Source organism: Esox lucius, chromosome 24 (genome assembly GCF_011004845.1).
Source record: "Esox lucius isolate fEsoLuc1 chromosome 24, fEsoLuc1.pri, whole genome shotgun sequence".
Lineage (NCBI taxonomy): Eukaryota > Metazoa > Chordata > Actinopteri > Esociformes > Esocidae > Esox > Esox lucius.
Window position 1 is genome coordinate 22,443,800 of NC_047592.1, and position 26,850 is coordinate 22,470,649.

General features: G+C 40.0%; 1 protein-coding gene and 1 long non-coding RNA gene across 2 annotated transcripts in view; both read right to left on the minus strand.

Moving 5' to 3' along the window:
* Positions 1-4,083: 4,083 nt before the first annotated feature.
* LOC117593935 lies at positions 4,084-5,774 on the minus strand. The gene is made up of 2 exons (XR_004575395.1): positions 5,724-5,774; positions 4,084-4,680 (listed from the first exon to the last, which is right to left on the minus strand). It is a non-coding gene; the product is annotated as an uncharacterized LOC117593935 (long non-coding RNA).
* Positions 5,775-9,204: 3,430 nt separating this feature from the next.
* The window catches only part of LOC105008816 (calsequestrin-1), a 32,607-nt gene continuing 14,961 nt past the window's right edge, over positions 9,205-26,850 (minus strand). The window contains exons 2-11 of the mRNA XM_010868179.4: positions 20,909-21,002; positions 17,699-17,799; positions 16,529-16,640; positions 16,370-16,443; positions 15,982-16,112; positions 14,397-14,442; positions 14,226-14,280; positions 12,396-12,496; positions 10,528-10,602; positions 9,205-10,364 (exon numbers count right to left, since the gene is read on the minus strand). Coding sequence (XP_010866481.3) covers positions 9,906-10,364; positions 10,528-10,602; positions 12,396-12,496; positions 14,226-14,280; positions 14,397-14,442; positions 15,982-16,112; positions 16,370-16,443; positions 16,529-16,640; positions 17,699-17,799; positions 20,909-21,002 — 1,248 coding nt within the window. The 3' untranslated portion in view covers positions 9,205-9,905. The remainder of the gene's footprint in view (positions 10,365-10,527; positions 10,603-12,395; positions 12,497-14,225; positions 14,281-14,396; positions 14,443-15,981; positions 16,113-16,369; positions 16,444-16,528; positions 16,641-17,698; positions 17,800-20,908; positions 21,003-26,850) is intronic.

A 26,850-nucleotide genomic window follows, 5' to 3' on the forward strand; every position in this document is an offset into this window, starting at 1 on the left:
TTAAAGCAAAATAAAATATGAATTATTCAATATAAAAGACTGCATTATTATTATTTTTATTATTATTACCTTCAGAAGTGTCTTGCAAATGTAAATCTAATTCATCCACCACTTTACCACACATCTGTTTATTTATCTACTGTACAAATGCACAAATATAGAGCAAAGGGCTGTATCCAATCCAGCACCTGTCCCCTATGCACTGGCTTGGAGAGCCTTCCATGGTCACTCTCAGGGTGACTTCCACAGAGCGGCTGGGGGTTCAATAAATGCCTCAACTTGCATGATGCAATTCATAGTCGACTTTTAATTAATAAAAGAAGCCCAAAATTAACATTTACAATAGTTGTTTTTAAAAAAATCAAAAATAACAATTTCTTCATTAAGAATTGAACATACACTGCATGCGCAATTATTAGATAAGTGAGTATTCTGATCGAATCATTATTTCTAGGCACATTTTCCTACTCCAAACCATATAAGCTTGAATGCTCATTGGATTGAATCATTTTCAGGTGGTATGTGTTTGTGTAATGAGGGAGGGTGTATAGATATAAGGTGTTATTCACTGTTGCCACACCCTTATGGGCTGAAATATGTGCCACCAGAAACTGAATTTGAATTATTTATATTTGAATTTGAATTGCTAAACTTGAATAATTGCATTGAAAAACTGAATTTGAATCACATAATTTGAAATTGTATTGTTTAATTTGAATAATTGCATTGAAAAACTGAATCTGAATTTTATAATTTGAAATTGAATTTATTCGTTTGGATCCGAAGTCCAATAAAATGTGATCCTCACTGAAAATTAAACTCTCTATATATCTTCACATTCACTTCTCACAATTCAGATTCAGTTCTCAAATTCAATTTCAAGTTACTGAGACAGACATCCGGGTAGTTGGAGGATGAAGGAAGAGCAATCGAGCGCAGATCGATAGATAGCGTTCATTGGCGCATAGGACTCCTCTTGGGCCAATCAGCACATACGTTTTGGAGCATAGTACATGAAACAAGGAAGAAGCTCTTGCTTTGCCAGTGGCCGGCCTTGACCCAGAACGCCCAGACTGGTGTGACCACCATGGATTCGGCTGGGACAAATACGGTAATTACAATTTAACATATCTACGATCTTTTGTTTAACTGTGGTTAATGATATATCTGTTTTGTAGAAACAGGGGAAATTAAATCTTTCTCTCGACGTTGCAAACACAGTAGCTAATATCCCGGGTTTTTATGGTAGCCTACTAGCTCTGGTAACATCATCTTTGCCTGGTGTTTATTATTTCTAAACGTTTGCCTCTTCTTTCGGTGAAAATGTTGTTGCAAACGTAACTAGTACTAGCCGCCGCCAAGTAGACTGGTCATGTCTTCAGCGTGATTGTTTAACTACTCCTTGTGATTGTCATTGACACCGTCAGGGTATTGCTTACTGAGAGGGAGGGAGAGTATTAAGCGTGACTGTGTCGCTGTATTTGGCAGGTGCTAGCATTATGTAAGGCCATAAACTTCAGGGCAATTACACCATAGCACTAGCCCTATTCATTTTACTTGAATGCATAGCTAATTCCGGTTGACTTGAACACAAAAATAGCACATTTACTCTTCGAAAGAAAGCTGACTGTTCTCCGTATTCGCAGGGAAAATATAAAGGGATGGTTTTTAAAACTAGCAATCCAGTAGTGCTTTCATTATTTTGTTGTGAGCATTATCTAGCTAGCGCTACAATAAATATGGGCTAGTAGCTAGAAAACCGTGCTTGCCACTATATAATAACATCATATTTTGTCAACTTAGTGTAAAAATAGTCATGTTTATATTAAATGTAATAGTGCATATGGTATTGTGGTCTATATAGTGCCTGTTGTATTAATATTGTTTTATATTGATATAGCTAGCCGTTTACTTGAATAACTTTTTGCAATACATTTTTTTTGGAATATGGAAAACATTCCACTTTGTAATTTTTTATTTGGTAATATTTAAGTTTCCATGTAGATTTCATTATCATTGTGAGTACTTATGTACCTGTGCTGGTAAAGGTAAACCAAATATTTAACGTGATTGTTTGCTTTCTGTCTCTGAAAAGGTGAACATCCAGAGGCGGGTGACACAGTAGACTATCCAGGTCACCTGTCCCCCAGGATGTTTCTGCAGTGGCTCACAGGACAGGGCCACCTTCCTGTCTTACCAGAAGAGAAACTTCAGTCTCTGTGCAGTTCAACCACACCTGTGACATCCTGTATGGTTCACATACAGTTTGCTACCCAACAGTCGCTGCATGTTGTAATACAATCCACCTACCTGTTTAGCATATGCAAACTTCTACTGAGTTCAAACAAGTTGACAGAGGCCTTCCATCTAGGGCAGGCATTTCATCAGGTTTAAGTGAAATGTTTCAGTTTCAAATATGCATATACAGGGGCTGGTCATAAAATTAGAATATCATCAAAAAGTTGATTTATTTCAGTAATTCCATTCAAAATGTGGAACTTGTATAATGTATACATTCATTCCACACAGACTTATATTTCAAGTGTTTATTCATTCAAAAAGTGAACCTTGTGTAATGTATACATTCATTCCACACAGACTGATATATTTCATATATTTCTTTTAATTTTGATGATTATAACCGACAACTAATGAAAATCACAAATTCAGTATCTCAGAAAATTTGAAAATTGTGAAAAGGTTCAATATTGAAGACACCTGGTGCCACACTCTAATCAGCTAATTAATTCAAAACACCTGCAAAGACCTTTAAATGGTCTCTCTTTGTAGTCTACAGAACTAGACTATCATGGGGAAGACTGCTGACTTGACAGCTGTCCAAAAGATGACCACTGACACCTTGCACAAGGAGGGCACAAAAGTTCATTGCTAAAGAGGCTGGCTGTTCACAAAGCTGTGTCCAAGCACATTAATAGAGGCAAAGGGAAGGAAAAGATGTGGTAGAAAAAAGTGTACAAGCAATAGGGATAATCGCACCCTGGAGAGGATTGTGAAACAAAACCCATTCAAAAATGTGGGGGAGATTCACAAAGAGTGGACTGCAGCTGGAGTCAGTGCTTCAAGAACCACCACGCAAACATATGCAAGACATGGGTTTCTGCTGTCGCATTCCCTGCGTCAAGCCACTCTTGAACAAGACACAGCGTCAGAAGCGTCTTGCCTGGGAGAGGACTGGACTGCTGCTGAGTAGTCCAAAGTTATGTTCTCTGATTAAAGTAAATTTTGCATTTCCTTTGGAAATCAAGGTCCCAGAGTCTGGAAGAAGAGAGGAGAGACACAGAATCCACGTTGCTTGAAGTCCAGTGTAAAATTTCCACAGTCAGTGATGGTTTGGGGTGCTATGTCTTCTGCTGGTGTTGGTCCACTGTGTTTTCTGAGGTCCAAGGTCAACGCAGCCTTCTACCAGGAGGTTTTAGAGCACTTCATGCTTCCTGCTGCTGACCAACTTTATGGAGATGCAGATTTCATTTTCCAACAGGACTTGGCACCTACACACAGTGCCAAAGCTACCAGTACCTGGTTTAAGGACCATGGTATCCCTGTTCTTAATTGGCCAGCAAACTCGCCTGACCTTAACCCTATAGAAAATCTGTTGGGTATTGTGAAGAGGAAGATGTGATACGCCAGACCCAACAATGCAGAAGAGCTGAAGGCCACTATCAGAGCAACCTGGGCTCTCATAACACCTGAGCAGTGCCACAGACGGATCAACTCCAAGCCATGCCGCATTGCTGCAGTAATTCAGGCAAAAGGAGCCCCAACTAAGTATTGAGTGCTGTACATGCTCATACTTTTCATGTTCATACTCTTCTAAAAATCCTTTTTTGTATTGGTCTTAATATTCTAATTTTCTGAGATACTGAATTTGTGATTTTCATTAGTTGTCGGTTATAATCATCAAAATTAAAAGAAATATGAAACATATCAGTCTGTGTGGAATGAATGTATACATTATACAAGGTTCACTTTTTGAATGGAATTACTGGGATAAAAAAAACTTTATGATATTCTAATTTTATGACCAGCACCTGTACGTTCAGACTCAAATAGTAATAGATAAGATATTTGTGCAGTCTTTTATTTCATTTTTTGTCAAATCCAGTTTGTATATGTTAACCCAATTCACTGTTCATGAGTGTATTAAATGACCCAGTGTGCATGGCTAATTGATTTGATATTTTAGATCATAAATCATTGTTAGCCACATTGAATGTTACACCACAAAAAGCATTTCCACATGTGCATCGCACCATTACAATGTTTGTCAGAGAAGATGTCCTTCAAAATGTTCTTTCCCACTTCCCTCTGGTTGTGTCAGCGAGACAGAAGTCCGATTTAAAAAATTTGGTGGACTAAAAGGTGCCTGGATACATGGGGTCCTAGACTGGACTTAAGCAATCATGAATTATTAAAAGCCTTTAGTCCTCTGATTGGCACAGGCATGACTGTCAATGATGGTGAAGTAGGTACAAGGCATGTGCGAGTGTGGTCAAATAAATATATTTTCCAAAACTATTTGAATGAGAAAGGGGATCAATGGCAAGGCGTAGAGTTCTCGGTCTTCAATGGACATTCCATTTCTGGCACGGTAACACCTGTGTTGGCAGAGTTATGAGAGAGCCCTGAGCTCTCCCAATCAATATCCTCAATTAGGATTCCCTAAAACCAACAGAAGATAGTATTAATGAATTGTTAACATACATCATCTAGTAATGCAACCCATTTCATCAGCTGTAGCTATTCTTTTCGGATATGACTGACATACTATGTATTAGATGACATCATTTCATACATTAATAGTAGGATATTATTATTAATATTTATTGTGGGACTAATAATATTCCAAATAGGAGATGTGAGCTACAGAGAGGTAGCTGGTAACATAATCTAGAAGTGGTTGAAAGTAGTAGGTTTTCATTGCAAGGAAATGTAATTGCTTAATCATAAACAGATTCAATTATCACTGATTGCTATGGATTTCATGTCAAGTTGATATCAAATGTGATGGAGGCGATGGATGAGGAACCACCAAAATTAAGGAATAGTAGCAAACCAATTATATTTGTTATGTGATTACAAGCCAACTAGTTATGAATGTAACAATATTGCCAGATAGGTTTCCTATACCATGTTAACAGTAAAAACTAATTTGTAACTGGTTGGATCATGCCCATAATCACTATAACGTTAAGTTTCACCTTGCTCAACTTTGTGCAGATCACAGCATAAGTTGGTCAAAAATGTATCTCCAAAAGAACAGCTGGGTTGTTTTAAGTCACAGGTGGGACTGGCAAGTTAGCTAGCACGATGCCTTCTATTTCTAGATCTTCTTACTAAGTTAACTGGTACTTATCTGAGCTAACGACATGATCACTGTCACTAGATATAAAGAAATCATTGACTTTCACTCGGTGCTATTCACTGACAGTAAAACAAATTTTGAAAATTTTTTTATTGTACACACTGCTGTTTGTAGACTAGCTCCAGCGCTCCTTGCTGCGTTGCTAAAATAATAGCTGAAACAATGCTATCGTGCTAGTCATAAATATAGAACAATGGTGCTAGCTAGTCGTCTAATGTAATTGTAAACATGATTTGTGTATGCTCGCGGACTTAACGAAACGTTTCTACAAAACAGCTATAACATTAACGACAATTAAACAAAAGATCGTTAGATCGTAGATATGTTAAATTGTAATTACCGTATTTGTCCCAGCCGAATCCATGGTGGTCACACCAGTCTGGGCGTTCTGGGTCAAGGCCGGCCACTGGCAAAGCAAGAGCTTCTTCCTTGTTTCATGTACTATGCTCCAAAACGTATGTGCTGATTGGCCCAAGAGGAGTCCTATGCGCCAATGAACGCTATCTATCGATCTGCGCTCGATTGCTCTTCCTTCATCCTCCAACTACCCGGATGTCTGTCTCAGTAACTTGAAATTGAATTTGAGAACTGAATCTGAATTGTGAGAAGTGAATGTGAAGATATATAGAGAGTTTAATTTTCAGTGAGGATCACATTTTATTGGACTTCGGATCCAAACGAATAAATTCAATTTCAAATTATAAAATTCAGATTCAGTTTTTCAATGCAATTATTCAAATTAAACAATACAATTTCAAATTATGTGATTCAAATTCAGTTTTTCAATGCAATTATTCAAGTTTAGCAATTCAAATTCAAATATAAATAATTCAAATTCAGTTTCTGGTGGCACATATTTCAGCCCATAAGGGTGTGGCAACAGTGAATAACACCTCTAGGTGTGCATAATTATTAGGTAGCTTCATGACCTCAGGTACAATGGGCCAAAAAAGAGATTTAACTGACACTGAAAAGTCATAAATTGTAAAATGCCTTTCAGATAGATGCAACACTTTTGAAATAGCGAAACTATTGAGGCGTGACCGCTCAAAACAAACGTTTTGTTGTGAATAGTCAACTGGGGTGCAAAAAATGCATGGAGAAGAAAATACGCACATTAACTGCAAAAGACTTGAGAATAATTAAATGTGAATCTACCAGGAACACATTATCCTCCAGTGCCACCATATTCCAGAACTGCAACCGAACTGGAGTCTCCAGAAGTACAAGGAGTCAAGTGCTCAGAGACATGGCCAAGGTCAAAAAGGCTGAAAAAGGACCACCACTGAATAAGAATTGAAATGTACAGTGTATATTGGGCAAAGACTCTTGATGGACCAGATGAATGGGTCTGTGGCTGGATCACTAATGGACACATGGCACCACCATCAGTCAGGCACCAGCCAGGTGGAGGAAGGGTACTGGTATGAGCTGCTATCAGGATGAGGATGAGGTAGTTGGACCTTTTCGGGTTAAAGATTGACTGAACCTCAACTCCCATACCTACTGCCAGTTTCTGGAAGATACTTTCTTCAAACAGTGGTACTGGAAGAAGTCCTCAGCCTTCAAGAAGGCCATGTTCTTTATGCAGAACAATGCTTCATCACATGCATCCAAGTACTCCACTGATTTTAACATCCACATAGATAATAGTACAGATAATAATGCCAAATAACTTTTTGCACTACTTGACACTTTTGATCTCACTTTTGAATGCAGGGCCAGACATCAACATTTATCAGGAATGATCAACAAGAATCTAAGTCTAACAAGGACTCTGTACCGTCACCACGACCACCAAGACATAACTTGGTAATTATGTCGCATTTTATTAAAATTGATCAAAAATCCCTAGAAGAAACCATTTGACATCTTAAAGTTTGACACACTGCCATCAGACTTTAAAAAAAATATTTTTAACTCAAATATTTAACTCAATTCATACATCACTCTGGTTCTTAAATCTTTGCATTGGCTTCCAGTCAGTTACAGAATATGGTGCTTTTAGTTTATAAATCTCCCAATGGTTTAGGACCCAAATACATTTCTGATATTTTTGCAGAATATAAACCGAGCAGGGCTCTTAGATCCATGAATACAGGTCAGCTAGTAGAGCCCAGAGTCCAAACTAAACATGGAGAAGCTGCGTTTAGCACTCGTGCTGTACAAAACTGGAATAAACTGCCACAAGATCTTAGACGTGCCCCAAACGTATAGATTTTTAAATCCTGGTTAAAAACATTTCTCTTCTCACGTGCCTATGACTGAGCAATTAAACTTGAAAACCACACTGTTTAGCCTTATAACTTCCTATGTTTTTATCCCATTTTTAATCTTTATATGTTTTCTTATTGTATTTTTTATTATGATGTAGTCATTTGTTTTGATGCTTTCATTTGAGTGTTTGTTTTTGTTATTGTACTTAAATATATTTTTCTTTGTAAAGCACATTGAATTGCTTCGATGTATGAATTGTGCTATATAAATAAACGTGTTTGCTTGCTTGCTAGGAAGCAAGGGCCTCAAAGATCCCTGAATAATGACCTGGCCCCCTTCCTCTCCTGACTTAAATCCTATTGAGAACTTGTGGACACTTCTCAAATGTGGGATTAACATTCAGGGAAGACAATAAGGACAATACCTATGAACAGCATTTGGGAGGCTGTGGTTGCTGCTTCAGCGAATGTTGATTGTGAACAGATCAAGAAACTGACAGACTCTATGCATGGAAGGCTCATGGCAGTTATTGAAAACAAGGGTGGTTATATTGTTCACTGAATATTTTTGAAATAAGTTGTCATTTTTTGTTACTTATTTGTTACATTTACTTCAAAAATGTAGATTAAACACGTGGGTTGGGAGTAATTATTGTTTTAATTAGTTGCTTAATAATTCTGCACACCAATTGTAGCCTAATAATTCTGCACTCTTACATATTCCTCAAAACTCACTTTTCATTTGTTAAACATTCAGGTTTGAGGTTCAGTTATATTTTGGATTGTGTTTGTTCAACAATAAAATAAATCTTGAGGAATACGATTTGCCTAATAATTGTGCATGCAGTGTATAATTTAGGAGATATCTTGTTTTGTTTATTTACTATAAATGTTGTATTATTTAGTCATTTTCATTGATTATAATAATTATTATTATTTATTCAAATGAATAATTTCAGTAATTTGAATAGTCTTCTGATTCAATTTATAGAGTTTGGGTTTTAAAGAAAAAGTAATATCAAAGTATAAAGAATATCCAATCAGAATTTGACTTGCAAAGACTGGGACTGTTTTGGAGTAGACAAACTACATGATATGACTTCTAGAAGGCACTCAGACACGTCACTATCAGGGAGTGAATAGCTAGCGGTTTCATTGATGAGCTCACTTTGAGCTGACTGTCATTGGTCGCAGCTGTGGCAGATGGTTACAATGATGCTGGCTAATTTGTTTACATCTGCCTTTTCTTGAGATTTTAACAAGATGTTAGCTGAAAGTGATGGTGTGTGTGTTTTTCAGGTTTCCAAATTATGTACACTCTGAAAGAAAAAATGTATCATTAAGACTGTGGGGAACTTCCTATGTTCTTCAAGGAAAACATTTCCACTGGTAATTTCAACATCTCCTAATTTTTCCCTAAAAGATTTGAGTATATATTGATGTTTTGATGTGAAGAACCCATAAAGGATCCTCCAAGAATGTGTTAGCAGTTTTTTGCAACCCAATGCTAATGTTTTGGTGCCAGATACCACAGCACAATGGAAAAATACTGTATATTCCTGAAACTGTCACATTTATGTAAACAGGGAAATTATGACAAACAACAATAATTGATTTTTTAATATTTTTTCAATTTTCTTTTTTTTCCCAATATTGGACCAGAAACAATCAAATAATGTTATATTTTAGTGTTATTCTTAAGACGTTTCAGTCATGTATCCCTCTCTTTAAAAAATAGTACAATATGGTACAATATGTTGCTAGTTTCTTCTCTTTACCAGTAGAAAACATGTAGTTGTGACAGAAAAATTGGGACTTAGGAAAGTGTAAACAGGGGAATCCCTGACTTGTGCAAAAAGAGAAAAAGCGAGGACAGTTTTCCTCAGCTTTGTCCTCACATACACACAATCACAGTTTTAACCCTGACAGAGACAAACATTTCATACAAGTTTTGTAGTGAACAAATAACACTAAACAAGTTTCATACTGAACAAAGAACAAAACATAACACCTGCATACTTGCATACAGAACATTTCAAACTTACATTTGAACCACAACCCATTCTTTTTTTACAGAGAAAACCTTCCCCTTGATTCTTTGTTGTTTTCTAACCCACTGAAATTTGGTGTTGCCCTTAGGGCATATCACTGTACTATCTGATCAGGGCTTTGAAAAAAAGATCTAGAATGCAAACAGGAAAAGACACAACGTGTTTACAATGAGTTGTTAGGAAGCTGAAGACTGGTGCTAGCTTTTGGCCACGGTTGGCTGAACTACAGCAAACCCGAGGCAAGCAAGCAACCATTTATTCATCGTCGTCATCATCATCGTCATCATCGTCGTCATCATCATCATCATCATCATCATCATCATCGTCGTCATCATCATCATCATCATCGTCATCATCGTCATCATCATCATCATCATCATCATCATCGTCATCATCGTCGTCATCATCATCGTCATCGGCATCATCATCGTCATCATCATCGTCATCGTCGTCGTCATCATCGTCGTCGTCATCATCATCGTCATCATCGTCGTCATCATCGTCGTCGTCATCATCGTCGTCATCATCATCATCGTCATCATCATCGTCATCATCGTCGTCATCATCATCGTCGTCATCATCATCGTCGTCATCATCATCGTCATCTTCGTCAGGGTCAATTTTCCCGGAAAGCACATCTTCAATCCAATCCTCAAGTTCAATAGCAGTAGGCATGTCCTCATCATCATCCATGTCCAACCATACACTGTCAGCCTGAGAGGGAACACACAATGAGACCTCTGTCTGAGTGTCAGGATAGACGGCTAACAAGCTAAACTCAGACAAACACTGACCGTGGAGAGTGGCTTGAATAAAAACACAACCTGAGCTTCCCAGAAAAGATGTTCATGAGAAAATAAAAGGAACACCAACTTACATCTTTCACATCCACAACACCAATCTGAGGGGAACCAAGGTCAATGTCAAAGGTCCTCTCCCAATAGGGTACCAGCTGAGTTCATAGATAAGAGAAGATGGAGGAGAAAAGGTGTTAAAATGTTATGCATCATCTCTATCACTCTCATTCTTACCCATTGGCTAAAATAAAAGGGAATTAGTGTGCTTACCAGCAAGAATAATGTATAAGACCTACTGTTTTTCTCCATTATATTTAAAATATATTTGTCATCTCCCTCACAATTTTGCCATTCTATTAATGACATATGAATACACAGTGGTGCAATGCCATCAAGGGTAATGAATTAGAAAAAAACAGAGCCATGAAAAGGAATTTGTGTTTTTTTCACTATGAATGTACAGTATTTGTAAATGTTGTAAAGTAAAGTTGATTTTTAAATATTTACATGGACTAGCCCTGATGCCTTTAACTGCGTTAGAAAACATATGTCCTGACAACATTTTCTTATTATTATTAGGTTTTATGTTGTTTGTATGTTTTTAGTTTTATAGTTGATGAATAGAATTTAACCTGCCCGTGGACTGCAGGTGGAAATGGAAATTTTGGCTGACTCTGATTCGATGAGTCTTTCCTCATATGTTGGCCACTGACTCGTGTTTTGTTGTACATTGTCCCTGTTGAATTAAACACTCACCGATCAGCCATAACATGACCACTGACAGGTGAAGGGAATAACACTGATAATCTTGTTATCATGGCCCCTGCCAGTGGGTGGGATATATTAGGCAACAAGTGAACATTCTGTCCTCAAAGTTGATGTGTTAGAACTTCTTTTAACTTAGATGCAAGAAAATTGGGCAAGTGTAAGTGCCATGGCTAGACGATTGGGTCAGAGCATCTCCAAAACTGCAGCCCTTGTTGGGTGTTCCCGATCTGCAGTGGTCAGTACCAATCAAAAGGGTCCAAGGAAGGAAAAGCGGTGAACCGGCGACAGAGTCATGGGCAGCCAAGGCTCATTGATGCACGTGGGGAGTGAAGGCTGGCCAGTATGGGTCCAGAACACACAGTGCATGGCAGTTTGTTGGGTATGGGGCTGCGTTGCTGCAGAGCAGTCAAGGTGCCCATGCTTATCCCTGTCCACTTCTGAATGTGCCTACAATGGGCATGTGAGCATCAGAACTGGACCACAGAGCAATGGAAGAAGGTGGCCTGGTCTGAAAAATCACGTTTTCTTTTACATCACATGGATGGCTGGGTGTGTTGGCGTCGCTTACCTGGAGAACACATGGCACCAGGATGCACTATGGGAAGGAAGCAAGCCAGCAGAGGCAGTGTGAAGCTTTGGGCAATGTTCTGCTGGGAAACCTTGGGTCCTGCCATTTATGTTTTGACACATACCACCTACCTGAGCATTGTTGTAGACCATGTGCACCCTTTCATGGCAACGGTATTCCCTGATGGCATTGGCCTCTTTCAGCATGATAATGCACACTGCCACAAAGCAAAAATGGTTCAGGAATGTTTGAGGAACACAACAACATGTTCAATGTGTTGACTTGGCCTCCAAATTCCCCAGATCTCAATCCAATCCAGCGTCTGTGGGATGCGCTGGACAAACAAGTCAGATCCATGGAGGCCCCACCTCGCATCTTACAGGACTTAAAGGATCTGCTGCTAACATTTTGTGCCAGATACCACAGCACACCTTCAGAGGTCTAATGGAGTCCATGCTTCAGCGGGTCAGGGCTGTTTTGGCTGCAAAAGGGGGACCTACACAATATTAGGCAAGTGGTCATAATGTTATGGCTGATCGGTGTACATTACAGTTAACACGCACACACGTGTTCAGCCAGCTAATGCACACTATATCCTAAGCCAGTTCTTACCAGAGGGAAATTGTCTGGGTCAATCCAGATGATGCTGAGGTCAGGGTTATCAGTGTTTTCTCGGGCCACCTCCTTCAGGATCTCAAGGAACTCAAAACCATCTGGTAAAGGTTAAAGGTTAGCCACTATAGTCAAGACAATATTGCCAGACTCACATCATAACTTATTATGAATTGATTATACAATTCATACTGAAATTTACATTCATTGTTTAGGGTGTTTTTTAATAACCCTGGGACTGTATATCAACTCAGGGACAAAGTTGATATACAGTTGATATACAAATTCTACACACCACTGTTAAAATGCCAGGTTCTTGTGATGTAAAAGAATGAGACAATGGTAAATGATGTCAGAACTTTTTCCACCTTTAATATGACGGATAATGTGAACAATTCAATTGAAAAACAAACTAACATTTTTGAGGGGGAAAAAATTAAAATAAAAAACTCACAATAACCTGGTTGCATAAGTGTGTAACCTGGTTGCACTCCCTTAAACTAATACTTTGTTGAAGCACCTTTTGATTTTATTACAGCACTCAGTCTTTTTGGGTAGGAGTCTGTTAGCATGGCACAGGTCTGGGCTATGGCAGGGCCATTCCAAAACGTTCATCTTCCTCTGGTGAAGCCATGCTTTTGTGGATTTGGATGTGTGCTTTGGGTCGTTGTCATGCTGAAAGGTGAACTTCCTCTTCAGCTTTCTAGAGAACACCTGAAGGATTTGTGCCAATATTGCCTGGTATTTGGAACTGTTCATAATTCCCTCTACCCTGACTAAGGTGCCAGTTCCAGCTGAAGAAAAACAGCCCCAAAGCATGATAATGCCACCACCATGCTTCACTGTAGGTATGGTGTTCTTTGGGTGATGGGCAGTGTTGTTTTTGTGCCAAACATACCTTTTGGAATTATGGCCAAAAAGTTAAATCTTGGTTTCATCAGACCATAATACATTTTCCCACATGCTTTTAGGAGACTTGATGTTTATTTTTGCAAACTTCAGCCGAGCTTGGATGATTTTCTTTGTAAGCAAAGGCTTCCGTCTTGCCACCCTACCCCATAGCCCATTCATATAAAGAATACGGGAGATTGTTGTCACATGTAGCCCACAGCCAGTACTTGCCAGAAATTCCTGCAGTTCCTTTAATGTTGCTGTAGGCCTCTTGGAAGCCACCCTGACAAGTTTTTTTCTCGTCTATTCATCTATTTTGGAGGGATGTCCAATTCTTGGTAATGTCTCCGTTGTGCCATATTTTCTCCACTTGACGATGACTGTCTTCAATGTGTTCCATGGTATCTAATGCTTTGGAAATTCTTTTGTACCCTTCTCCTGACTGATATCTTTCAACAATGAGATCCCTCTGAGGCTTTGTAAACTCTCTGCGGACCATGGCTTTTGCTCTGAGATGCGACTAAGAAAATGTCAGGAAAGAACAGCTGAACGTTATTTGGGATTAATCAGAGTCACTTTAAATGATGGCAGGTGAGTAATGACTTCTATTTAACATGAGTTTGAATGTGACTGGTTAATTCTGAACACAGCCACATCCCCAGTTATAAGAGGGTGTGCACACTTATGCAACCAGGTAATTGTAAGGTTTTTATCTTTCATTTTTCCCCCTCGAAGATTTCAGTTTGTTTTTCATTTGAATTCTTCACATTATAGGTCACATTATAAGTGGAAAAAGTTCTGACATGATTTATCTTTGTCTCATTCTTTTACATCATAAAACCTGGCATTTTCACAGGGGTGTGTAGACTTCTTATATCCACTGTACATAGATCTTTTATAAAACCAGGCTGTGATACAAAATGTTCTTTACAACATTACCGGGGTCATCCTCCTCAGCGAAGGCGACAATGTGCTCTCCATTAATGTCATCCTCCTAAATGATGAGAGGACGAATGAAAGAAAGTTGGATGAGACTCAGGCTTACTGTACATCTCAATAAGAAACATTGATGTTCTGTTCCTAAACATTTCAGTTGTGAAAATATCTCACCCAGGTCTCGTACATGCTGTGGGGTTCGAGCTTCCTCAGAGTTGGTCTGAAATGAGACATTTGGTGAATGACAGTGCATTCAGATAGTATTCAGACCTTATTCTAAAATGTTTTGAATAGAATATTTTATCTACACACAATATCCCATAATGGCAAAGCAAAACTATTTTTTAATTCAGCATATAAAAAAAGTAATATCACATTTACATAAGTATTCAGACCCTTCACCCCAGATCCATTAAGCCAGAACCTTCCCCCCAGACCCTTTACCCCCAGACCTTTCACCCAAGACCCTTTACCCCCAGACCCTTTACCCCAGACCCTTTACCCCCAGACCCTTTACCCCAGACCCTTTACCCCAGACCCTTTACCCCCAGACCTTTCACCCAAGACCCTTTACCCCCAGACCCTTTACCCCAGACCCTTTACCCCCAGACCCTTTACCCCCAGACCTTTCACCCAAGACCCATTACACCCAGACCCTTTACCCCAGACCCTTTACCCCAGACCCGTTACCCCCAGACCTTTCACCCAAGACCCTTTACCCCAGACCCTTTACCCCAGAGCCTTTACCCCCAGACCCTTTACCCCCAGACCTTTCACCCAAGACCCATTACACCCAGACCCTTTACCCCAGACCCTTTACCCCCAGACCTTTCACCCAAGACCCATTACACCCAGACCCTTTACCCCAGACCCTTTACCCCAGACCCTTTACCCCCAGACCTTTCACCCAAGACCCTTTACCCCAGACCCTTTACCCCAGACCCTTTACTCCCAGACCCTTTACCCCCAGACCTTTCACCCAAGACCCATTACACCCAGACCCTTTACCCCAGACCCTTTACCCCAGACCCTTTACCCCCAGACCTTTCACCCAAGACCCATTACCCCAGACCCTTTACCCCAGACCCTTTACCCCAAGACCCTTTACCCCCAGACCCTTTACCCCCGACGTTTTACCCCCAGACCTTTCACCTAAGACCCATTACCCCCAGATCCATTACCCCAGACCCCACCCCCCAGACCCTTTACCCCCAGACCTTTCCCCCCAGACCCTTTACCCCCAGACCTTTCACCCAAGACCCTTTACCCCAGACCCTTTACCCCCAGACCCTTTACCCCCAGACCTTTCACCCAAGACCCTTTACCCCAGACATCAGGTGCATCCCGTTTCCATTGATCATACTGTTTCTATAACTGTTTCTATAATGTTTCTATAACTGGACCAAAGTCCACCTGTGGTACATTTCATTATCAATGTGATAGTTCTGTAACTGTTTTTGTTTGATAATTAATGATTCAATCAGTAATTGATAATGAATGAAAATACATTTAATATTTTGTAAAATAAGGCTGTAACCAAAATGTGGATAAAGTGAAGGGGTCTCTTGTACTTATCAATATCTGCTCTCTTGGCCCGAAATTGCAACAAAGTGAAGGTAGAAGTAGAAGCACAGTGTACAGGAGAAACAACCAATGTAGTTTTAACCATACCTTTGTATAACATTAACTGCCTCAAAACATAAAGTTTTCTGGCTTTGCAATGTACTCCAGGTCAGCTGCACCTTAGGTCCTGATTTACCTGTCATGCTCCTCAATGTAGTTTACGAGCTCCTCTTCTGTTAATGGCATTCCGGGGATGATAACTGGCTCGTCCATGAAGGGCTCATAGAAGTCAACCTCGTTCAACTTCAACTTCAGCTTCCTGGCAATCTGGATTGGGACATAGAACATCAAGTAGGCTATCACAAAACTGAACCCTGACATTTTCTCTCTTGATTAATGTTACATTTGCTGGGCAAAATGTTGTGAAAGGGACCGAACATATTAAATCAGCGTGGTAATTATCGATTTGAACTGAACATGCCCAAGTGTATGGGGAGTTAGTCTGCATTGGGGATAATAAAATAATACCACAGTAAAGTTTTGACTGAAACTGAATCAGTATCTTGCTCTCTGCGGTTCCATACCTTGGGGTCAAAAGTCGCGAAGAACTTTATGAATGGGTGGAATTCTTCGGCAGCATCGTCATACTCAATGAAGTCTGTTGAAGAAAAGTGGTCCACATGAAAGTACCTTCAGTAATTATTCCTCCAGTCATTACCACCGAGTTGATTGGCCGTACTTACGGGGAGATTTCTCGCTTTTGAAGTAGCCAACCAGCTTTATATCCTCATCAATGTTGTGGAAGCCCTTCAGCTCGCGTTCATTATCAATGATCTCTACTGGATCCTCAATCACCTGCGGGAGAAGAGACGCAAGGTGAGGTGCAATAAGTGGGGAGAAATGATTGGAAGATATTGAAAAAGTGTGAGGTATAAGAGACGTGCTTAATTAGCCAATTTTTCCAACAATATTTCAACCTCTGCCAAAACTTTCATACAGCACCTGCAATTTTTTTTAAATGTACGTAAACAATAAGTAATAATGCTGGAATGTTCTACAAAGGTCTAGAAAAATGTATACTTCCTTTCAGGTATTTTTTTAATGAATTGCTTAGGATGAAATGCATGGTACAAATGTTGTGACAATATGACCCTATGAACTACAAGTAATAAAGCTTGACGTTATTTGAATGGTGTTTAAATCTTGCTTTTGGAATACCTGTAAAATAAGTATGATCGTACTTAGTTACAGAACAATAATTGTAAAATTTCTGAAAAATTAAGACATACACCGGTTTGTTCTGCATCCTATGAGCAACAAAGAGACTCATAGTGCCTGCAGATTTGTCTCAGCTTCCCCTCTGTGAACGCAACCTGGTCTCAGAAGGATGGTGAACTAGAGAAACTTTTAGCTTCACTACCTATACATTATTTACAATCGTTTTCATGTTTAGAGAAATCCACCCAGGAACAACACAGCGAGATGCAACCGCAGTTGTTGCAAGAACTAAACGGTTTATGCCTCATTTGCGGCCTGGAAACAGCCCTGTGGCTCTCAGCCAGAGCAAAGCGGTCCTTTGTGCTGATGTTACAGGAAATGTTAGCTGGCACCTTATGAAAATAACATAACAGATTTCATTCCAGAGCCTCACCAAAGTGTGAGGTAAAATCATAATAATCATAATAACTTAATAACATTTACATATTCATATAGCCGTTATAACATTTGCATACGCTCATAGCTTGAGCAGAATTTTTTTTTGAGAATGACCAACTGGGACCACCGAATGACCTGTTCTTGATTGGAAACAAAGACCCAGATCAGTAGCGAGACACTTATCACATCTCAAGCTAAGCACATTCGCAAAAACACAGCTGCTGCTTGCGAGTGGTTGAGAACCAAATGTGACCCACGTCATAGAGGAACTCCACCAGGGTGTCAGCTGCCAGCTCTCCATCGTACTCGATGATCTCATCTTCGGCAAATATATAGATGCTTTCCACCTCATCCAGACCTGGGGCAGAGGAGCAGGACAGATGGAGAATGTTAATGGGCGATGACAAGGAAATGGGGATCTGGGAGGTTACTGGTTGTAAGGGTCGACTTTAACTTTATGGCTTATTAAAACTATTATGAAGTATATTTCTATCATGATTTTTATTTTTATATGATCACATCTCCCCTTAGTTCCACTTATTGTAAAGTTACCTAAAGTTTGTAATGAAATAAAAAAAGAGGAAATATGCACTATCAACTATTTAAAAAGCTTTGGTCTGAAGCCAAAAAAGAATGTTAATTCACATGACATCTGCTACACCCATGCTCAATCAAGCTTTAATCAATGTATAGCTTTGGCCTGCGGGATACATTATAGGCAGGTTGCTTCAGATTTAAACCTTAGCAAACAGCTTAATTTCTACTCTTCATAGGGTTAATGAACATTACAGTGTAGCAACTGTATTTGTTTATACACCACAAGACTTAAATATACACCACAAGACATTATGCACTATGTTATTGGCATATTTGTGTCTGTTATCTTTAAAGCAAAAATGTATTAAAACATAACCAAATGTATTAAACAATATATTCACTTCATGCATCAGCAAAGCAACCATGTTTGCATAATTGGCGCAGAATCGCTATAACATTTTCATCTGCATTTCTGGTGGGACCTACCCCTAGAACCACATCATAGGAATATCTCTACATGGCAGAGCGGTTGACAAATATCCAACACATGGCTAACATCAGATGTTCAGCATCCAAATTGGAAGATGGCACATGGTAGAGTTGTCAGTCAGCTCACACTGATCAGAATTTGGCAAAGTAGAATAGATGGAAATTAATGTAACCTGCTGCTCCTACAAATGTTTCAAGACTTCAGTCTTATCATTACCTTTTGGTTTCATTTTGCTGAAAATGAATGCGTGAGGCGGAAGCAAAGCATCTTCTGAAGTTTCTCCGCTGAAAGCATTGTCATTTTTCTTTTTTAATGGTTCTTGGAAACAGCCAGACAGATAAATCTGAGAACCATGTTGTGTAACCCCTTCTATGCTGATGGGTGCCATATTGACTTGGACAGGATGATAGGGAAGTTTGAAGTTAACATTGAAATAAAACTGTGGCTTATTAATAGTTACGCTGATGTAACATCTAACTGTTTTATAGCAGTATAGCTATGCAGATGACACTAAAATACTGTATATATGGCTCTCGAACCGTATGACAACAGTTCAGTAGACTCACTGTGTGTCATTGTATGATGCAGATAAAAATCATATCAAAGCCGTCCCCCTTTTATTATTATTAAGGTGGTTAGTCCCCCTTGTTAAATTATTAAGGTGCTTAGCCTCCCTTGTTTTATTTTTTAGGTGGTTAGAGTCCCCCTTGTTTAATTATTAAGGTGGTTAGAGTCCCCCTTGTTTTATTATTAAGGTGGTTAGAGTCCCCCTTGTTTTATTTTTTAGGTGGTTAGAGTCCCACTTGTTTATTTATTAAGGGGGTTAGAGTCCCCCTTGTTTTATTATTAAGGGGGTTAGAGTCCCCCTTGTTTTATTATTAAGGGGGTTAGAGTCCCCCTTGTTTCGTCATTAAGGTGGTCAGAGTCCTCCCTTGTTTTATTTTTAAGGTGATGTGAGGTCTGGAATGTGCCGTTTCCCTTCATTGTCTTGAACATAGCCTATCCATTCCCCATTATCGTTTGCGCATGTGTCTCATTCAACCTCTATATGAGTGCTGTATTTGACATCAGTCTTCGTGATGTATTGTTTGTGTTTGCAACTCTACTGAGCCTTCTCTTCCTGAGCGTGCTACTGTCTGAGCCTAGTTCTGAAAACAGCCTGTTTTGGTATCCTGACCTTCTCCTGCCTGTTGACCGCCTCTCTGGATTACCCCACTTGTACTTCTGCCTCCTATCTACGTGCTTCCCCTGTTATCGACCCATCGCCTGCCCTTTGACTTCACTACAGCCTGTTCCTTTTGCACTGCCGTGTTTTCTCCCTAATAAAGGGCTCCTGCGCTCTGCACATGGATCCATCCCTCCATCTGTCTGGTCTGTGTGCAATCCTTACAGGGGGTTAGAGTCCCCCTTGTTTTATTATTAAGGGAGTTAGAGTCCCCCTTGTTTTATTATTAAGGTGGTTAGAGTCCCCCTTGTTTTATTATGGTGGTCAGAGTCCCCCTTGTTTTATTGTTTTCATTCTAGTATTTGGTTTTATGCTATTGTATTTTTAAATTTTTCTTTGTGAAGCACATTGAATTGCTTCTATGAAGCATGCTATATAAATAAACTTCCTTGCTTGCTATAATACTTTCATTGTTTTATTGCATACTGAAATCCATTTAGATGTTAAAACATAACACTTGAAAGAAAGATAAATCATTTTGAGAAGTTGCGAGTCAACAGCTACTCTCCCATGGGAGGATTTTGCTTTTACATCTGTTTTTCAGAGATTTGTTAGAAGCCGGGCCTAAGATCTCTGCGAATGTTTTTTGAACACTACAGCCCTCTGGTGGTTAAAGGAGCCATCCATTAGATGTTTGCTGTACAAGACAAGAAGAAATTAGCAGTTAATGTTTTAAGTTAATATTAAAAATATTTTTTTCTACAAAATTTTTCTAAATGCTGAACATATTCCATATTTAAATGTCCTCTGAGGTCTGTCAGTTCATATTGACTAAAGCAAGTCTTCTCAGACTCTCTTCAGACACTCGCAGAGACAACCCCCCACCCTAAACCACCCTCACGAACACTATTCCAGTCTCATTTGGTGACAGGAAGGCGAGGACACCAGTCCTGTAATGGTTCAAAATGCAGTCTTGTAAAGGTTAGTGGCAGGACTCTACACAGGGCACCTATAAATATTATAGTGAGGGTAGTTTGCACATCTGGTTAGGAAACTAAGGGCCTTTGCTGTATTATCAATTTTGTATTACTGTTAAATAAGCTGCGAGCATACATTTACATAGCAATACTGAAAGCAGTGCTGAGGCTTTTATGTGTCTGGCCCGTAGGTTTCTGAGTCCTGGTCGACCATGTAACATCAACAGTCTCTAGTTATGGGATATCATGGTGGGTAGTCAGAGGGAAGCCATGGAAAGACCGATGAGGAAGGTCTTACCCAGCTTCTTGGCAACAGAGTGGTCCTTCTTTTCATCCACTAGGCCAAATCCAATGTCTTCATCATCAAAGTCATCCAAAACCTGGGCTGCAAGCTGAAGAGAAGGGAGAGACACAGACGGAAAGAGAAAGAGCCAGTGTAAAACATACAGAAGCTTCGAAGCACAGGGACCTATCCTAACGTCTGTCTTAGCGCTCCAATTCATCCCTAACAGATATGTCTCTGTGCCCTGGCCAATCCTGATACTAACAGGTATTAACAGTGCTCCGCCCCCTCTTTGGCTTGGAAAGTCAAACAGACTGCAGTTTTTCCCATCCGTGTTTAGACACCACGGCTGGATACTGTGCTTTCAACCATATCATTGGTACAGGAATCTCAGCACTGAGTCTTGATAACCTTTTTTGATTAATTGAAAATAGTGAGCTTACAGAGAAATCAGAAACCTTTTGAATAAATGCTTCAACACAGCAATTTGACTTCCCAAAACAAAATCTCGGAATGAGGGGATGAAGCATGAGCCCTGTTAACAATGTTACTGAGCAGTATGTCAAACATGCCTTCGTATGGATTAGGTTGAATTTACATTGCTTATGCATATACCGAATCCTTTCCAATCTATACAATGCGATGGATTTTGATGCGTTGTCTTTACTTAAAGATGCATTCCATTGGTTGTAAAAATGGTGCTGTCAAGCCAAATGTTTCCTTGAATATTGTACATCATCATGTTTGAGCCAATTTGTGCTTCATTTAATCAAAACCACTAATTTCTAACTGAGATATGACAGTGATTCTACTCATAAAGGATGACTATATCAATAACATATAAAACACATCCTGTCCAAAATGGGAGGTTTAAAATGTGTTTGTTATTCAGAAAGGTACCGGAATACATCTTTAAGATTGAAGTGCTCAGAACAATCTGCACTAATGTCCACTGTTGTGTGACATATTTTCCCCACATACTTTGATGGAGCTCCCCACCCCACATCCACCATGGTATTTCCTCTCACCCAAAAACCTGAGGGCAATGCCTTGTACTTTCTGAATCTGTCAGAAACTGCCTCGTCAGTTAATGGACAATGATTACCAAAAGTTTTGATAGCTAGCCAGAATAATTTATCTTCCCAAAATAGTAACACTGACTGTCATGAGAGGGAAACAGCTGATTTGGACATTTAGAAATTGCACATTATATATTCTTGTATTCAAACTCTCAACGGCTATTTGAGATGCAGATTGCATTTATTTTCCATTACAAGAACTGGTCGGCCTTCTACGAGCCACTGATCAATAGTTGGTCGCATACGTAATATGTGGAACACATTTCAGTTGAGTCAGTAGAGAAACGACTGTACCAAGAAACACAAAATGTATAATTTATTTCACGTCACCAAATGGGTATCGCTGAAGGTGCACTCTGGTTACATAATCACTCCACTGAAATGGCGACACTCCTCCAGAATCACACAGCCTTTTAATAAAGTAACCCCACTTTCTCCACAAGTCACCTCACCCTGTCTCAGACATTTCATGTATCATGCAGCCAATCCCAATGAGGTTCTGGTTTGCAGCAGGTTGTTTGGGGAAGGGGCGTGCCCTGCTCTTTCTGCTTCAATAGACATGAATCAAATGTCACTCTCACTTTGTCAGTGCCTGGTTTGTGAGGTGGGAGTTGTCAGCCGAGATCTCAGATGGATGATCATGTGACCAGAGTGCGTATTTAGAAAGCAGCCCATATCCATCCAAAATATTCCACAATATTGACATTGTCCCTTAAAAGCATCCACCCCCCAACGCCCTGGGAAACGTGAAATAATAATGGATTCAATTAGAACATTTCCTCACTGATCAATAAAAAACGTCCAGAATGTCAAAGCGAAGAAGAAAGCCTGCAATTTCTTCTAAGTTAATTACAAATATAAAACAGAAAATAATTGCTGCCGTATGTATTTAACAGCCCAACTCTTTCCAACAAAATCCCCAGAACTGTGTATCAGTCTAGAACTGGCCGTCATCAGAAACGACGTGTCCGAACACGAAGGGCACAAGTCAGGCAGGCCACCAAGAGGACCCTGACTCTACAGGAGTTACAGTCTTCCATGGCTGAGCTGGAAGACCCTGGGCATACTTCAGCAAAAGCCTGGGTGCTTCACCAACCTGGCCTTCATGGGAGAGTGGTAAAAAGAATGTCACATCTCAGCTAGAGTTGAAAGAGTTGAAAACTGCCATTCACTAAGTCCCCATCCAACTAGATGGAGCAATTTTGCAAAGACAAATGAGCAACAATTGCTGTGTACAACTGTGCAAAGCAGGTGGGGTTCCAAATGGCTGAACTGCTCCCAAAGGTGCATCTACCAAATGTTGACAAAATGGAGTGAGTACAAAATGGGGTGGTTTTCTGTTTTGTATTTGTAATTACTTAAGAACAATATGTAGATTTTATTTTTCACTTTGACATTATGGACTGTTTTTTATGTTGATCTGTGTCAAAATCCTTATAACATGATCATGCCCCCGACTTGGGTGCAAACCTATAGTACCGTAACTAAATCCATTCTGATTTCAGGTTGTAACATATTCATGTGAAAAGAGAACATTTTCCAGAGCCACTTTACATGTGAAATAACAGCAAACTACGTCATAGTTCTGCCCAAGCCTCAGCTCCACCTCTGCCAAACCAGCCTCCCACGGCAACCCTGAATCATTATCTTATCTCGGTTCTATGAAACCCAACCAAAATGGACACTATACTGTAACTTTGGTTCACGGAGAAGCCAGTGGGACAAGTTCATCTCCTCTGTTGAACAATGCCTCAGGGCCAGCATCTCTGCTATGCTTAAAGGATGGACATAGATGGATATAGATGGAGGGGGTGGGTGGGTGGATGGATGGGTAGGCGGTTGGGTGGGTGGATGATTAATGAATTCATGAATTCATTCATTCATTAAAGGATCAAGGGGTTAGACCAGCGGTAGCTTACTCAATTTGTTTTGCTTGTTTTTATTTCTCAGCTTTGAGTTAATTACAACCTTACTTACAACATTACTGTACATACCCTACTGCAATAAGGAGATGCAAAGTCAGACCATCCTGCCGCCGAAATGGCACCCTGTTCACTAGAAGTGGGTGGGCTGTGAATAGGGTGCCATTTCGGAGGCGCCCACTGTCACAGAGCACTGAGAGCAAGCTTCCAATGGGGTTGTTGATTTAAATAGGGGGTGTGGCCTGAACATACCTGGTACGTCAGGGCAGCCGGACTGGTGAGTAACTGTAGAGAGAAGTCAGGCTTTAGCACAAGACATACACGTAGTCCGCCAGGCAATCCAATGTGCATTGTTCCCTTAGAGCACAACTACAGAACCCCTAGAGTCATTCAAGTAGCTTCCATTATTTTAGTGTTCAGTTGTAATGCTTCAACATCACCATGCATTTGGTTCTCTTTTTAAATTGGGAACACTGAATGGTTTTTATATGAATACATTCAGGTGAATGATTTATTACCTAGAATGATGCAATTTATTTGAACATTAATATTTGCTGTAATTAGTTTACTTCTAGAATAGAACCTAGTGGTAGATCTGATTAGGAAAGTTCAGGAGACATACATTTTTTAGGTTTTTGATGAGCTGTCATTTTATCCCACCTTTGTGTTGTTGAGCACAGTGCTCATCCCTGGGGCTGCTAAAGCTGTGAGCAAGACATGGCACTGCTATGAGACTGTTCCCCCAGCCAATAATTATCACCGTTATTCTTCTCAGAATCAAACCCTTGCTTACACCCTCCCCAAGCCCCCAAAACACACAGCCCCCTCCCCGTTTGTCCTGCACTGTCCTTGCCCCCCCCCCCCCCTCCATCCGATACCTCCAATGCACTTCCATTTTATTCTGAGCCAGGGTATTTATAAGAGACACTGAGACAGAATTGAATTGCCGTTGCGGGGGCCAGCTGCACAGGACAGTACCACGGCTATATAAGGCCTTCTGGAGAGCCCATGTGAGAAGCTCTTGGACAGAGTTGACTGGAGAAGAAAGGAATGGAAGTTTGGGGGGGGGGGCATAGGAGAAGGTGAAAGGGAGGGAAGTGAAGAGACCGGAGAAGCGGTGGTTTGATGAAGGAGGTGAGGAAGAGGACAGTGATGGCCAATTTGCAAGCTGACACTCCCTCTAGTCCATCAGACATCAATCACCTCCTCAGAGTTACACAGGAGTCTATCCCTTTTTTATTCGGCCTGTTGTATTGGGACTTCTATCTTTAGAAATATCTCTTACCCTCCAGTTCAGCCTCTCTGAATCTCTCCAGCAATCTCTATCCCTTTCATGGCATTTTAACACTCCACTGTACGTGAATTATCTGGCAGTCGCACGCCACTACCTCCCGAGGTGGTGTGGGCCAGTTTATCGAAGCAGCCCCCCAAAAGGAATCGCAATGTGAAGAGAAAAGGTCAGAATATGAAAAGGTGACGTGCTAAACTATTAATAACATCGAAAGTCAGAACAAAGTGAAATTCAAGTTTGCTTTTTTTACAGCTTATATTCGGTGTATTGAACATTGCAACATGTGTCAGTTGGAAAAACGGTAGGCTGTGAATGCTGTTATGTAATAAGTGTCTGCAGCCCACGAGATTCCTCCATGTCTGCACATGTCAACTAGTAATGGACATTTCAAGTCTTCTTAGGAGGTGGCTAATTTGTCTCCTAAAAGGCTCTTTGTTAGATTGCTGAAAGGTTAGTCTTGCAAGGCCACACCTCCAATCTCACATGGCTTCCTTAGAGGTCTGGCAACATATACTTATTTGGATATTTCTATTGGATGTTCGTGTTTTTTTTCAAAACTCCACTCACGGGCTTGTTGAAGTTGGACTCAGCATGGTTTCATTATTTCTTCAAACTGGATAGAACACATTTTCAGAAAGTTTAGTTTCTACCTAGGTTGCAACTTGCAACATTTCAGATAAGAAGCATTAATGATTTTTTGGAAGGACCATTACAACACCTCTGCTTAAATGCTGTTCTGAAAAAAACTAATGTTTTGGCTGGCCTTACTGCTATGGTCAAATATGAATGTATCAAACATGGCCGACAGTCTGCAATTTATTGAAAATGGACAAGTAGCTAGTGGTGGTTTCTCCAGCTAGTGGTTGAGACTGCTGCGCCAGTTTTGAATGATCTTTTTCCTCACAAAACCACCAAGTTTTTCTACATAATCCACATCCACAGCAGAATATTGTGATAGAAGCCACATACCATTTTATAAAACCCATCATTCAGCGTTACTCTTCCTATTATATCTTCTAAAGCAAGTGGTTAGTCCAGTCGAAATAACGATGATTTACCTAGGAAAAGGTTATGTTTGTATCTCAAAGACTAATATGGTTCACCACAAACACGACATACATCCAAAGATTTTGATGGGGTTTAATTTGGAGATTTTGCTGCCATCTTCACTAAGCTGGCTACTGTTTCACTAAAGGAATTATTCTCATGAGCACCTGTAGGTCCCGCTCAAGCAATTCATTTTATTGGGTTAAAGTGTTTTGAGTTTTTTCCCACCTCTTTGCAGCAAAAATCCTACATGTATTCCCCAGGCCTGGTTTGAGAGGCTACTGACAGGTTGACACAGAACCATGGTAAAATGTCACATCTTCAATAATATAGTAATATGATTTTCGATCATGAAATGCGTATTAAAATGAACTATAAACATCATCAAAGGTGGTCGGGTTCTAAGAGAAAAATGATATTACTCTGCGTCTAGCTAAATCTATTTTATATAGGGATCATAATAAAGCCTATGAAAAGGGTCTGGAAAACTGATCAGGGCCAGGCCAGGTTCCTATGTGCATATATCGCTCAAGTCCAGCTCACAACTGTCATGGCTTATTTGGCATTACAAGCCAACGTATACTAAAATGTTAGGGAAATGATAAAATACGTAAAATA